Source organism: Mauremys mutica, chromosome 3 (assembly GCF_020497125.1).
Source record: "Mauremys mutica isolate MM-2020 ecotype Southern chromosome 3, ASM2049712v1, whole genome shotgun sequence".
NCBI classification, from domain to species: domain Eukaryota; kingdom Metazoa; phylum Chordata; order Testudines; family Geoemydidae; genus Mauremys; species Mauremys mutica.
Genome location: NC_059074.1, coordinates 52,855,686 through 52,870,413, shown reverse-complemented (window position 1 = coordinate 52,870,413; position 14,728 = coordinate 52,855,686). Strand labels below are relative to the sequence as shown.

General features: G+C 43.1%; 1 protein-coding gene across 1 annotated transcript in view; it reads left to right on the top strand.

The window, feature by feature from the left end:
• LOC123366637 (protein eyes shut homolog) overlaps positions 1–12,632 on the top strand; it is a 121,074-nt gene extending 108,442 nt beyond the window's left edge. Inside the window, exons 5-6 of the mRNA XM_045010284.1 lie at positions 11,488–11,648; positions 12,522–12,632. Coding sequence (XP_044866219.1) covers positions 11,488–11,648; positions 12,522–12,632 — 272 coding nt within the window. The remainder of the gene's footprint in view (positions 1–11,487; positions 11,649–12,521) is intronic.
• The last annotated feature ends 2,096 nt before the right edge of the window (positions 12,633–14,728 follow it).

Genomic DNA, 14,728 nt, shown 5'->3' with positions numbered 1-14,728 from the left:
CAATAAATTAGTAACACTTTTTATCAGGGAATTGAATTAATATGGGCATAAAATATGACGATAAAGAAAGAAATGAAGAACAATATCTGTTGTCCAGTCTATTTCATTTGTATACATTACACTTGAATACCAGGATATTTTTGCTAACAAAAGAAAAATTCCTATTGCTTGAATAACAGGGCAGCCTTGAGCTACCAAAAACCGGCTAAAAACATTACAGAAGAGAAAGAACTCTCTGTATTCTTTAAACTATGCCACTGGATTTGAAAGTACATCTATCCTTGGTTATTCAAGCAAGGATATAATTCCTCATTGAAAGACTATATCTGAAAGGAGATCTGGGAATTCATTGCATTTAAATCATCATCTGTGGAAGTAGTTGGGCCTTTATGAAGAACAGCAGGAATCACTGCTGCTTCCTGGATGATGTTCATACATCGCAGCTGGAGATAAACTTTGCTGTTGACCAGTAGGAGAGGTAAGAGAAAACAGGCAATACTTTTAACATCTATAAATAGTATGTAAAATGTCTGTGGATATGAGGATGGTTCACTGAGCTCTGGGAAGTATTGGTTATGAAGAAAGTTGTGTACCAAAACCAACAGCAACAAACTAGGAACTGTCAGATTATGTAGCAGCATGAACATCTTTCAATTGAATTTTCAGAGGATTGTTCCCCACTGGCTAAGCCCTTTCCTTTATTTTTTCATCTTAAATAATGCATATCAGCATATAATCTTACAAGTGACATGATCCCCTATAACAGACACTTTAGAAGACAAAAATAAAGGTAATGGAAAAAGTATGTAGCTAAAATGTTTCCCTGTGCTATGGCTATGTGGCTGTTTTATAGCTATATCTTTTTGATGTTCCTCCTAATCACTCAGTATAAGTAGAAACTTCCGGTTTCTCAGTGAACCTACGATTATTTTTAATAACAAAAGAAAGTACATTTAAAAGATAAAGGTTGATGAGGGGAAGATTTAATCAGAACAAAGAAAGAACAAGTGCCAAAGGTCATATTACTGTAATGTTGCTCCTCTAACAATAATGTTGTGTTGCCCAACATTGCTTGTCAGATAATGCAGCCTCACACGCTAACCTGTGGAATAGTGTCACAAAAGATCAGGCCCACTGACAGCAATTCCAGACCACAGGGCAGAACAGGCAAAGCTTCCCCCCCACACACACAAGCTGTGCCTGTGCGACCGCTGCCCACCTGACATTTGGGCGGTGCTGCACCTTCACTGGCTGGTGCCCAGCGAGCTGCTGGCTGTGCTACTGGGCGCGCTCTTCCAGCACAGCCAGGGCTTCCACGTGCCTGCCCGGTAGGGTTGCAAACTGTGTAATTGTGCAAACCCAAAGACCCTTGCCCTACCCCTGCCCCTTCCCTTCCCTGAAACCACACCCCATCCTACCCCTTTTCCAAGGCCCTACCCCCTACTCACTCCATCCCCCCTCCCTCTGTTGCTCACTCTCCTCCACCCTCACTCACTTTCACGAGATTGGGGCAAGGGGGTTCGGTGCTGGAGGGGGTGTAGGCTCTGGGAGGGAGTTTGCATGTGGGCTGTAGGCTGGGGCAGGGGGTTGAGGTACAGGATGGGAGGAAGGTGCTTACCTTGGCCGGCTCCTGAAAGCAACTAGCATGCCCCACTGCCCGCAGGCACCGCCCTCACAGCTCCCATTGGCCACAGTTCCCGGCCAATGGGAGATGAGGAGTTGGCACTCATTACACAAATGTATTTCTTTAAGGAGGAAAAAAGTCTCCCTTTCTCCTGTATTTTCTTTTTATATTCTGACCACTGGTAAATTGTTAACATTCAAGAGAACACTAGGAGAAAGAGCCATGAAAGAGACTAGGCACTACATTCCTAAACAGGTGAAGTCTCTCCTTTGGGGGCAGAAGCAGCTCCTTCAATGGAGCAGTAAACAGTACCAGCCAGCCTAGAGTTTTAGCTTATCCTGAGCCATCCTGCCTTAAAAGATGGCTCTTGTGTCAGACTCTTTACTGGCTCTGCTCTATCTTTCCTCCCCATGTGGAAGTGTAGAATTCTGCTCTTAATCTTAAAGCCCTTTTATAGTAGTTATCCCTAGAAGTCTGGCTGAATTCCTACCCCTAAGATAAAGCAGAATTAGCAATAATCTTCAGAACTGCGTTACATCAGTCACACTGCTTAGATCTCATTCCCCTAAGAAGGCATGATACATGCTCTTACTGACCCCCTTTCTATCAATTGCAGGAGAAAGAAAAAAATCTGGATGCTACATCCAGAATGAAAAGAAGGTATAATTGAGAGAAAATGTTATCTTGTTTAAAAAAATGTAGGCCTTAAAATTAAAAACAAAAAAACACTAGAGTTCTTTAATAGCCCTCTGCACCATATCAATCAAAAATTGTTTTCTGATTAAAAAAGCCTTAAGGAAACAAACGTTTAATATGTTTGGCATATTATACATTAAAGCAGTTGGTTAGAGTGATAAAATTGTTATGCATATTTATAATGTCTCTACCAGCTAAGCTAGGAGCTACAAAAAATTGGCAGTGCAAAATCTGCTACTCTCAGATGCAACTAGATACTGATCTAGGACACATAAAATAGATGATTCTCTCTCTTTTTTTAAAAAACAATCCTAGAGTCTCTCCTGCTGCTCTGTCCCCATTGACTGTGCCAGAAATATAGTTCCATCTCTGTGAAGCCACTTAGTCACTGTCATTAATTCTACTGCCATCTCCCCTGCATCTGTCCCTCCAACTGATTGGCCTAACAGCAGTAATTCCAAGACAGCCAGATTCATTAGCAGCTAGTCATGCACTAGTTAATTAGTCCACTTCCAACCACATCATATCAATAATCTTCCATAAAGGCTCACCTGCACTTTAAAACTTCCCATAAGACTGTAGATATGCCCCTTCAACACCTAATGGCTGTATTAACCCCCATAGATGCTGATATACCTAAATCACCTTGTGTTCCTCCTTTAAAATAATGGTCTTTTGAAGTTAATGGAGCATCAAGGCACAGCACACAACAAGTTAACTACTGCTCAAAGAAGTACAGAACTTAATGAGCAGTAGAATTTTTCTTATGATTAAATACTCTTACTTTAAAAAAAATAAAAATATTTAATAAGGCCCAATCCCTCAAAGATTTATGCATGTGCTTAAGTTTATGCATTTACTTCAAAATTAAATGTGTGTAATTCTCTACATTGTTGAGGCCTAACATAGTAATTTTAAATCAATAAAATATTTTTTTAAATTTCATTGAATTTTATAAGTAGATGATACTGATCATTTCATCTTAACATTAGCAACGTGAGCAAATACACAAAATTACCACAAACCACAAAACATATCACAAATAAAAGAGCACAAATAAATAAATAATGCAGTGAAAGGTGGACACATGAGAGCCAAGAAATATTGTTTATATGGTGCCACTGATGTGCAGGGCACTGCACAGGAATAGTAGTTAGACAAGACAGTGAAAAACATAACATAAGTTACAGAGCAGGAGGATGGAAGGATAAGAGTCTACAGAAGAGAAGGTGAATGAGAAAGCTGTACTTGGGAGAGTGCTGTTACAAGGACCATTAATAGTAGCAGTAGTAATACTTATTTATTTAATTAATTTCATAGCATGAAATGTATAGAAATCAATGCTTATCCCAAGGATTTTACAATCTAAGGCCCAGATCCTTCCATTTGATTCAGAGAGATGAACATCTGCACCTGGGCCTTGCCCTACTGACATCCCTGGATCTATATATTCAGATCATATTGCAGGATTAGAGGCTAAATAATGGATTTGACAGACAAGTGAGGAAGAACACCTGCACCATGACATGGAAAGGTGAGGAAAGGGCAAAGGTTATGGAAATATGATTCTGCAGCTTCTCAGTTTAGACAAATTTACATCTAGCTGGTTTGAAAATATGTATATTTGAAATGTAATCGGATATGTAAATCCACTTTTTTTTGTACATGATGCAGCAGAAGTGAGCCATTAAAACATTAAATGAGGTAAGAGAGGATGGCTGGCCATACTTGGAATTGAGATAATTCATTTTATGTACAAAATTTGTTTCTACACAATTTATTTTAAAAAATCACAATCATTTTTGAACACAGACTAGTCAACAGTTATCTAAGACTAGTCTGCACAGTTATTCAAGTTAAAATAAGTGGCCAGTGATAAACTTAACCCACAAGTATGTCCAATTTCATCCTGTGGGAACTTTTGCTCCCACTAGATGATCTTAAATATGTATACTGCAGTGCCATGGCTTACTGCCAGCCATCCCAGTCATCTCAGACGTGTCCTTCAAAGTAAGCCATCTCCATAAACTCCACAATTGAAATATTAAACCATTCACAACACTCAAAGGTTATAAACAACACTCCCCCATTCAGCTTGACACTTGAAGCATCACTCATTAACTGCTGAGTATAACTTAACTGAAGTCATTAGACAGCTGTGCAAAATTTAGTATGAATACTGATTTATTATTATCCTCTGTACTATTTGCCAATTCTCTTCCAGTATGGAAACTGCTGAGTCATGTTCCCAAAACACTTTTAAGATGCTAAAAAAAAGTCACAGAGAGCCTCTACAAAACCCTTATGCAAAGCACTATTTTTTTAATGAGACAATGAATCACATACCACAACCACCCCCAAAGCAGTGCTCGCATATACACTGAAGCCAGCACCAAATGTCTCTCTAAAATGTGTTAGAGTTGCAGAAACCTAATAAGATTCCAATTTCAAATTCCATATTTTAATTTCAGTAGCTCAAACATCAGTAGAGCACTATTCCGCATAAGATCTCCTGAGGACTCAATTCCCTTCAGTCACCACAAGTTGAACTGGCATAAGCATAGGACAGGAGGAAAATTATGATTGTCATAAAAAAGGAAGGTTGTGGTGCAGCACTATCTATTCCAGCTTTGATTCCTCACTTTTAGGAGAAAACAAAAACTCTCATAACACATGAGAAACTAAAGAAGAAAGCAGTGGCTGATTCTCTTCTGACTTCTTCCTCTTTTACGCTGGTGTGACTCATTTGATTTAAAAGGTATCCATGGTAGTTGAAAGGTAAGGGTGTCACCTTTAGGGGAGAGGAATCTAGGGTCTGAGATTTACGAGCCCTAGGAACAAGCAAACCGGAGAGAAGGCTGGGGCTGAGGTTTTTGATGTTTATCATTGTGTTAACATATAAATAAAGCCAAACCCTGAGTAGGAGGTAAGGAGCGACAACATAGAGGAAATCTTGAGCTGATGTAAATCAACAAAATTCTTTTAATCTCAGCAGCGTTATGCTGATGTACTACCAGCTGAGGATCTCGACCCACATATGTGCAATTTTGTAGAAGTATAGTAATGCCATCTGCTCAATGCTCTCTGGTATTTGTGTACTCTCTAACTGAATGGATTTTGCTCAGTGTCAACCACACAAATCTTTCTGGGTAGAGTAGTGGAGGGTTAATATGTTTAATGTTATTGCTTCAAATAAATTGAGCACCAAAAGTAAACAGAGATAAATGCTGCCTGCTGATTGATCCCTGTAGATGCATTAAGAGTCCTTTCCCCTCATCTCTCCCTCATATCCCACACCTTTTTGCAATTTGAAGCAGACATTTCATACAATATGCAACTGACAACCTCAAACGAAACTAGTGACTGTTCTGAAATAAGTTCTTTTCCCAAGTCTCATGAAAAGTTCTATCATCAGAAGTCTAGCTGAGTCTGAATTATTTTTAATAAAAATAATTTAGCAGCATGCCTGGGCTCAAGTTTGAACCACTTTTCCAGGATTCAATGAATCCCCAAACCTTTTCTTTTCTGACATCCCTATTTAATAAGGAGCTGTCCTCTTGAGATAAGGAGGATAGCCATGGAAAGATTCTGTAAAAGTTCAACCAGCCTGCTTAGCACTGTATATTTCTGCAGTACATAACAAAATAAAACTCTGTAACCTGCTTATTAATACCAGTAGGATCAGAAACTCATTCTTCATGTGCTGTCTAAATTTTGTGACTCCTTCTAGCAGCTGTCTGTTTCAAAATTGCTAGGTGAGCTCCCAGCACATTCTGCTGCTTCTTGCTAATTATGTTTAACCCTCAACATAGGTAATGTACACACTTAGTTTTGCTTTGTTTTGGTTATGAAATATTAAGATTATTTAATTTCCTTGTGGCCTTTAATAAAATCTGCTTAAAGGAGAGGTGACTTCTGCTTGAGCTGTGTACAAGGGACATATCCCCTGCAAGTGTGATTCATGAACTAGGTGCAGATAGTTATGTATAAGGACTGATTTATTAGATCTGCTCAGAGACTGCTTCATTTCACATGAAACAGCAAAGTGTGAGGACCTCTCCCATAATCTTTAGCCTGATGTTTAGGGCCTTCAGTCAGGAGACCCTGATTTAATTCTTCCCTCTGCCTTATAAGGAGATAGGATTTGAACTGGGATCTACCACTTTCAAGTGATGGGTAGTCCCTGCATAAGGGAATGGAAAAAGGAGAGAAAAAACCCTGATACACCAGCACCCAAACCCCATCCCACTGAATGGAGATGGAACTGCTACTAAAATGGATAGCTGAACAAAACACACACCATCAGCAGTAGTAACAAGAACTGCTTCAGCAAATGGCCAGCCAGCAGCAGCAGTTGATCCACAAACTACCTGCCCAGCAGAACAATAGCAGTGGCTGGTCCAGCAAGTGGTCATGATACTACGGCCACCTGTTCCAGTGGAGTCAGTGAACCCTACCTCAGCGGTGACTTACCCTACCCCATTGGACTTACCAAGATGGGGCCCGAAGATCATCCAAGGCCTTCCTTGAAACCTTTGAGCAGGTGGCCACAGTAGCCTGGTGGCCCCAAGACCAGTGGGCCATGGTACTGTCCCCATACTTAACCAGGCTCCCACAAGCTGCATATTGCTCTTTAGAGACTGATGCATCGAAAGAATATAAGTGTGTCAAGGCAATCATTCTTAACACCTTGGACATCTTGGAAGAGGCGTTCCAACAATGTTTCTCTGGGGACGCTGGAGGCAAGACTCTACCTGGTCATCCAGAAGTTATGAGATGCATGCTGGAGATGGCTCAAACCCTAAACAAAGATAGGGCCTCACATAGTTGAGCTGGTTTTACTTGAACAGTTCACCCAGATACTGCCTCCTGGGGGAAAGGAGTGTGTGTTGTGGCCCATCCCGAGACTATAGCTGACACGGTTCTGCTCATTAAAAATTACCTGGCCACCAGGACCTCTATAATGACAGCCCACCAGGGTCCCGTAGAGCCTCACACCTCCAAAGGAGGAAGCAACCAATGAAAGCCAGGATCTTGAGGGGCTTAGAACAACTCCACCCCTCACCGGAGAGCCTACTGATTGAGGGGCCCTGAGGTATCCTGGCTCAGAAGTCCAGGGCTATTAACCCATGCCTCAGTCCAAGAAACCACTGACCCAACAGAGGTCATGAAAGGAATATCACTGGAGACTAAACTCAGGGGACCCCATGGGGATAAGACTGCTTGAATACCTGGGTGGGGGCAGTTGCCACCGCTAAGACATAGACCAGTGTTTCACACATGGCCATCCCAGGCATTGGACAAGAGATTGCCCCTACATGGACTGCCGATTTAGGAAGATCTGGACCCCTGGGAAACAAGCTTAGGAAGGAAACTCTGAACAGTTGCCTATCCCTGTATGAGTGAATGAGACAGAAATGATGGGGCTTGTTGACTCAGCCTGTGCCCAGACCCTTATCTGGAGCTCTGTGATTCCTAATCCCGGTCTGATTCTGGGCTCCCTCCTCTTATAATGTGTGCATGGGGACATAAAATCATATCTCCACATTCAAGTGACTCCAACAGTGTGGGAGCACATAAAGTTCCTAAAGATTGGCCTTAGAATCATAGATTCATAGAATATCAGGGTTGCGAGGAACCTCGGGAGGTCATCTGAAAGCAGGACCAATCCCCAACTAAATCATCCCAGCCAGGGCTTTGTCAAGCCTGACCATAGAAAATTCTAAGGAAGGAGATTCCACCACCTCCCTAGGTAACCCATTCCAGTGCTTCACCACCCTCCTAGTGAAAAAGTTTTTCCTAATATCCAACCTAAACCTCCTCCACTGCAATTTGAGACCATTACTTCTTGTTCTGTCACCTGCTACCAGTGAGAACAGTCTAGATCCATCCTCCTTGGAACTCCCTTTCAGGTAGTTGAAAGCAGCTATCAAACCCCGCCTCATTCTTCTCTTCTGCAGACTAAACAAACCCAGTTCCCTCAGCCTCTCTTCATAAATCATGTGCTCCAGCCCCCTATTCATTTTTGTTTCTCTGCTGGACTCTTTCCAATTTTTCCACATCCTTCTTGTAGTGTGGGGCCCCAAACTGGACACAATACTCCAGATGAGACCTCACCAATGTCGAATAGAGGGGAATGATCACGTCCCTCGATCTGCTGGCAAAGCCCCTACTTATAAAAGTATGCCAAAATGTCGTTAGCCTTTTTGGCAACAAGGGCACACTGTTGACTCATATCCAGCTTCTCGTCCACTGTAACCCTTAGGTCCTTTTCTGCAGAACTGCTGCCTAGCCATTCGGTCCCTAGTCTGTAGCAGTGCATGGGATTCTTCTGTCCTAAGTGCAGGACTCTGCACTTGTCCTTGTTAAACCTCATCAGGTTTCTTTTGGCCCAATTCTCTAATTTGTCTAGGTCTCTCTGTACGCTATCCCAACCCTCCAGTTTAGTGTCTTCTGCACACTTGCTGAGGGTGCAGTCCACGCCATCATTAATGAAGATATTGAACAAAACTGGCCCCTGGACCGACCCTTGGGGCACTCCACTTGATACCAGCTGCCAACTAGATATGGAGTCATTGATCACTACCTGTTGAGCCTGATGATCTAGCTAGCTTTCTATCCACCTTGTAGTCCATTCATCCAGCCCATACTTCTTTAACTTGCTGGCAAGAATACTGTGGGAGACCGTATCAAAAGCTTTGCTAAAGTCAAGGAATAACATGTCTTCTGCTTTCCCCTCATCCACAGAGCCAGTTATCTCATCAAAGAAGGCAATTAGGTTAGTCAGGCATGACTTGCCCTTGGTGAATCCACTTTCCTCTCCTCTAAGTGCTTCAGAATTGATTCTTTGAGGACCCGCTCCATGATTTTTCCAGGGCCTGAGGTGAGGCTGACTGGCCTGTAGTTCCCTGGATCCTCCTTCTTCTCTTTTTTTAAAGATGGGCACTACATTAACCTTTTTCCAGTCTTCCGGGACCTCTCCGGATCGCCATGAGTTTTCAAATATAATAACCAATGGCTCTGCAATCATATCAGCCAACTCCTTTAGCACCCTCGGATGCAGCACATCCGGCCCCAGGGATTTGTGCTCATCCAGCTTTTCTAAATAGTCCTGAACCACTTCTTTCTACACAGAGGGCTGGTCACCTCCTCCCCAGGCTGTGTTGCCCAGTACAGTAGTCTGGGAGCTGATCTTGTTCGTGAAGACAGAGGCAAAATAGCATTGAGTACATTAGCTTTTTCGACATCCTCTGTCACTAGGTTGCCTCCTTCATTCAGTAAGGGGCCCACACTTTCCTTCACTTTCTTCTTGTCACTAACATACCTGAAGAAACCCTTCTTGTTACTCTAAACATCCCTTGCTAGCTGCAACTCCAAGTGTGATTTGGCCTTCCTGATTTCACTCCTGCATGCCTGAGAAATATTTTTATACTCTTCCCTGGTGATTTGTCCAATCTTCCACTTCTTGTAAGCTTCTTTTTTGTGTTTAAGATCACTGTTAAGCCAAGCTGGTCACCTGCCATATTTACTATTCTTTCTACACATTGGGATGGTTTGTTCCTGAAAACTCAATAAGGATTCTTTAAAATACAGCCAGCTTTCCTGGACTCCTTTCCCCCTTATGTTATTCTCCCAGGGGATCCTGCCCATCAGTTCCCTTAGGGAGTTAAAGTCTGCTTTTCTGAAGTCCAGGATCTGTATTCTGCTGCTCTCCTTTCTTCCTTGTGTCAGGATCCTGAACTCGACCATCTCATGGTCACTGCCTCCCAGGTTCCCATCCACTTTTGCTTCCCCTACTAATTCTTCCCGGTTTGTAAGCAGCAGGTCAAGAAGAGCTCTGCCCCTAGTTGGTTCCTCCAGCACTTCCTGGATTGTCTATGCACTGCTGGCTTGCTCTCCCAGCATATATCAGAGTGATTGAAGTCTCCCATGAGAACCAGGGCCTGTGATCTAGTAACTTCTGTTAGTTGCCAGAAGAAAGCCTCATCCACCTCATCCCCCTGGTCTGATGGTCTATAGCAGACTCCCACCACAACATCATCCTTGTTGCTCACACTTCTAAACTTAATCCAGAGACTCTTAGGTTTTTCTGCAGTTTCATACTGGAGCTCTGAACAGTCATACTACTCTCTTACATACAATGTAACTCCCCCCACCTTTTCTGCCCTACCTGTCCTTTCTGAACAATTTATATCCATCCATGACAGTACTCCAGTCATGTGAGTTATCACACCAAGTCTCTGTTATTCCAATCCCATCATAGTTCCTTGACTGTGCCAGGACTTCCAGTTCTCCCTGCTTGTTTCCCAGGCTTCTTGCGCCAATGGTCTCCTACACCATCATTATCAGCCAAGATGGAACTACTTTGGGGAGTTGTTAAAGAAGCTTGAGGGATCCCTTCTAAACTGAAGGCCTCACTACTTCCAGCCATGGGTCTGCCTGAGTCAGTAACCCTTGCAGGTGTAGCGGAGATCCCTGATCTGAGTGAGGGGACGTCCCGCTCATCAAAGCCAACCCAGCAAGACAAGGTCCTATCCAAGCCTGACAAGGAAGTCTTTCCATTACCTGAGTCAAATATTCTGACCCAGTTCTCCAACTTTGTAGATGGCAGACAACACACTGAGCTGAACATACACCAATGTGGTAGTTATAAATGTTGAGACTGTCAGGCCCTGTCAAGTGGGATTGTTCTGACACTTAGAAAATTCAGGGTGACCACCTACACTGCAATGAGAAAAAATTGGCATCCTGAGGAAGTTCATAAAGAGCTTCTGGTACCCTGACCCTATTGGAGAGAGGTGATGCAACTCACCCATGCCATACCCTTTGAAGGGCACCTCAGGAAGAAGAAGACATTAACCTGGGTTCTGGCCTGGTTTTTTTGGCCTGGCATCTACAAAGACTTCAGGATTTCTGTGCCTCATGCACAAAGTGTCAGCTCACAGCCTCTTGGACTACAGAGCAAGCTCCTTTAATCCTCTCCAGCTATTAGGCACGTCCTTCGAGTGGATTGGAATGGCTATAGTTGGACTCTGGAGAAGAGCGTTGCAGGCTACCAGTTCATTTTAGTTATAGTAGACTATTCAACCAGGTACCCTGAAATGTTACCATTATGCTTTATGAATGCCAAAGTGGTGGTCGCTGAACTTATGAAAATCTTTGCGTAGGTCAGGGTGCTGTGGGAGATCTTAAGAGATCAGAGAACAAACTTTATGTCCCAGACAATCAAGTAAATGTGCCGATTATTGAAAATCAATGCTCTCAGAAAATCTGTCCACCACCACTTAGTGGAACGGTTCATCGGTTCACTAAAGATAATGCTCCAAAGGTTTGTTCTTATGGATGTCTGACACTGGGATCAGTTACTTCCTCTCTCCTGTTTGCCATGAGAGAAGTACCCCCATCTTCTACTGGCTTTCACCATTTGAGCTGTTATATGGTAGGCAACCATGCGGGATTTTAGACCTTGTTCGAGAAATGTGGGAAGAACAACCATCTTGAGCCAGTAACGTAGTACAATATGTCCTGGACCTAGGGAAGAAGCTTGAGGGCCTGGACTCATTTGCCTGGGAGAACCTCCTACATGCTCAGAACATGCAGAAATCAACCTAGAATAAAAGGGCTCACCTCCAGGAGTTCCAATCCTGGATTGGGTTCTCTTGTTATTACTCAGCTCTGAATCAAAACTCCTAGCCACAGGCAGGGACTCTATGAGGTGGTGCAACAAATCGGGCAGGTGAATTATGAACTATGACAGCCAGACAAGCTAAAGGTACAGCACATCTGCCATGTGAATCTTTTAAAAACCATGGAATGCTGAGAAAGCCTACTGATAGCTCATTACCAGCTGGAACCCGAATTAGGCCTGCATACTGCTGAGGCCTCAAAGCCAGAAATAGTCAAGATTGGAAACAATCTCACCCATTAACAGAGAATCCAGTGTCAACAATTGATCACTGCCTTCTCGTCAATATTTTCTAACCAACCTAGATGAATCCATGTAATAACCCATAACATCCAGATGGAACTGGGGCTTAAAATCAGATAAAACCCTCAACTCGTTCTCCACAAGTTGAGGGAAATCATAAAGCAAGAACTCCAGTCAATGCTAGAGCTGGGAGTAATTGAAGAATCATTCAGCAACTGGAAAATCCCCATAGTGCTGTTCCCTAAATCTGATTTTTGTGCTGATTTTCAAAAGGTCAATGCAGTGTCAAAAATTTATACATACCTGATGCCACACATTGATGTACTACTTGACCGTCTAGGAGAAGTGGAATACCACACCACTCTTGATCTGATTTTGGGATAGTGGCAGATTGCCCTCATACCAGAATAAAGAGAAAAGACAGCTTTTTCCACTCCCCGTGGGCTCTTTCAGACAATGATGTCCTTTGGGTTGCATGGTGCCCTGGCTACATTTTAGCATCCAATAGACCAGATTTTTCAACTCCATAGCAAGTATGCTGCTGTGTACCTAGATGATGTGGTAGTCTACAGTTAAAACTGGCAGGACCACCTAAAACACATGATGGCCATATTACAATCACTCAGGGAGGTTGGCTTGAAAGCAAATCCCACTAAATGTCATCTCGGCAAGGAAAAGGCATGGTGCGACCCTTGGTCAATAAACTCAAGGTCCTCCAGACTTGCCCCATACCTTTCTTGAGGAAACTGGGCCTCCCCAGGAAATGAGAAAGTCAGTGCCTGTGTCTGCAGCCAATTTCAGGTTTGGACGGGGGAGAAAAGGAGGGAAGTTGGCTCAGTTTGGGGCTGACTTGCAAAGAGGCATGAACTAGCTGCCTCCCTACCTGAGGGAAGTATCACTAGCCTGTCAGCCAAGGCAGCCACCTGGGAAGAAGCACTGTCTCCCCAGCCAAGGGAGGCTGCAGACAAGACATAGGAGCCTCTGGCACCTGAGGTAACCAAGTGAGGGAAGCTCAGAGACATTGTGGGGTTCAGCCTCACCAACTTGCAGCTGCCCCACCTAAAGGAGCCTGTGACGTGGCAGGATGTCTCCCAAGATCCATGAGAGGGTGCTACATGAGGCATGTCACCCAGTGAATTGGAGTAGAGGAGCCACACCCCAAACTGAACAGATACTGGAAGAAGGTATCCCAGGGCAGTGGATTTAGATTCTCTGCTGGGAGGGCTGCTCCCTTTTTGAGGGGTTGATGCACACAGGGCCCTGGGCTGGGAGCCGGAGGAGAGGCTGGGAGCTGGTGGAGAGGGAGGGCTACCCGCCCCCACACGCACCCATCCTTAAAGACTGAGGATCCTCAAGCAAGCAAGCCAAGCACTCTAATTACTAGGCCGCCTGGACCTCCAAGCCCACCCCAATGTTTTCTAAAAAGGGACCCCTAGATATTATGAACCCAGCCCTTATTGCTGCCACCAACACACATCAGAAGCATTAAACCAGTATTAAGCTTTTACTCAACTCCTTTTAAGTCAATTTAAGAGGTTCCCTAGGGCAGAAATGTCTAGGGGAAGTTCTTCCAGCAAAGCCCAAGAACTGTGAGGAGAAACAGGGTACTCTAAAGCCAGCATGACCTAAGCATGTATCCTTTGATCTGCAGTTGAGGGTAGAATTTCTGCATATTAGGCTGGACTGGACTAGCGGGGGGTAAACCTCATTTTCCTCCTTGATGCAATTTTTTGGTTTGCCTTTGTGGGGTGATTCAACCCCAGGAGTTTTAGATTTTAGGGTAGCAGACTTCTATAGCTTTAAGGGAGTCGAAGCAAATTATTCTACCTGTCCCTTTTTGCCTCACAGTATTCACCATCTATCTAGTGCTAGTCTTCAAAAGAGCAGGGTTCTCCTTGTGGTATGACACAAATAGGTCAGGAATTGACCCAGTTTCTTCCTATATATTGTTAAAGGTCCATTCATATTCCATGATCTATTCTAAGCTGATGATTCAACACTACAGTATTAAATCTTTTGCCAATGCAGTTATGGAACAATTTATTGACAGCTATAGAATTATCTTGAATTTAATTTTCTTCTACAGTAAAGGTTTTGAAGGGATAAAATCCATAACCTTTTTATCATAGGGTATCATAATTGGAACTGAAGAGATTGGTGAAAGTAAGTACCTACTGAAGTAACAAAATAGTGCAGGATTATTACTTACAATATACAGTTTTTTTCCATTGCAATTACAAAGTGACAACCAATGTGACTTCTGCTTGGGAGATTATTTTACACACTAAAAGATTTCTAACAGAAAATTTTCCGTATATTCAACCTATATTTCCTCTAAATTCTATCTTTCGATCATAGCTACCCGCCTTCCATCAATCTAAAAAAAGTACATTCCTTCCTTTTTACTTCTCATTTAGCCAGAAAGTACATGCTGAGGTCTTTAAATCTTTCTTCATAAATCAGTCCCTTCACACTCTATG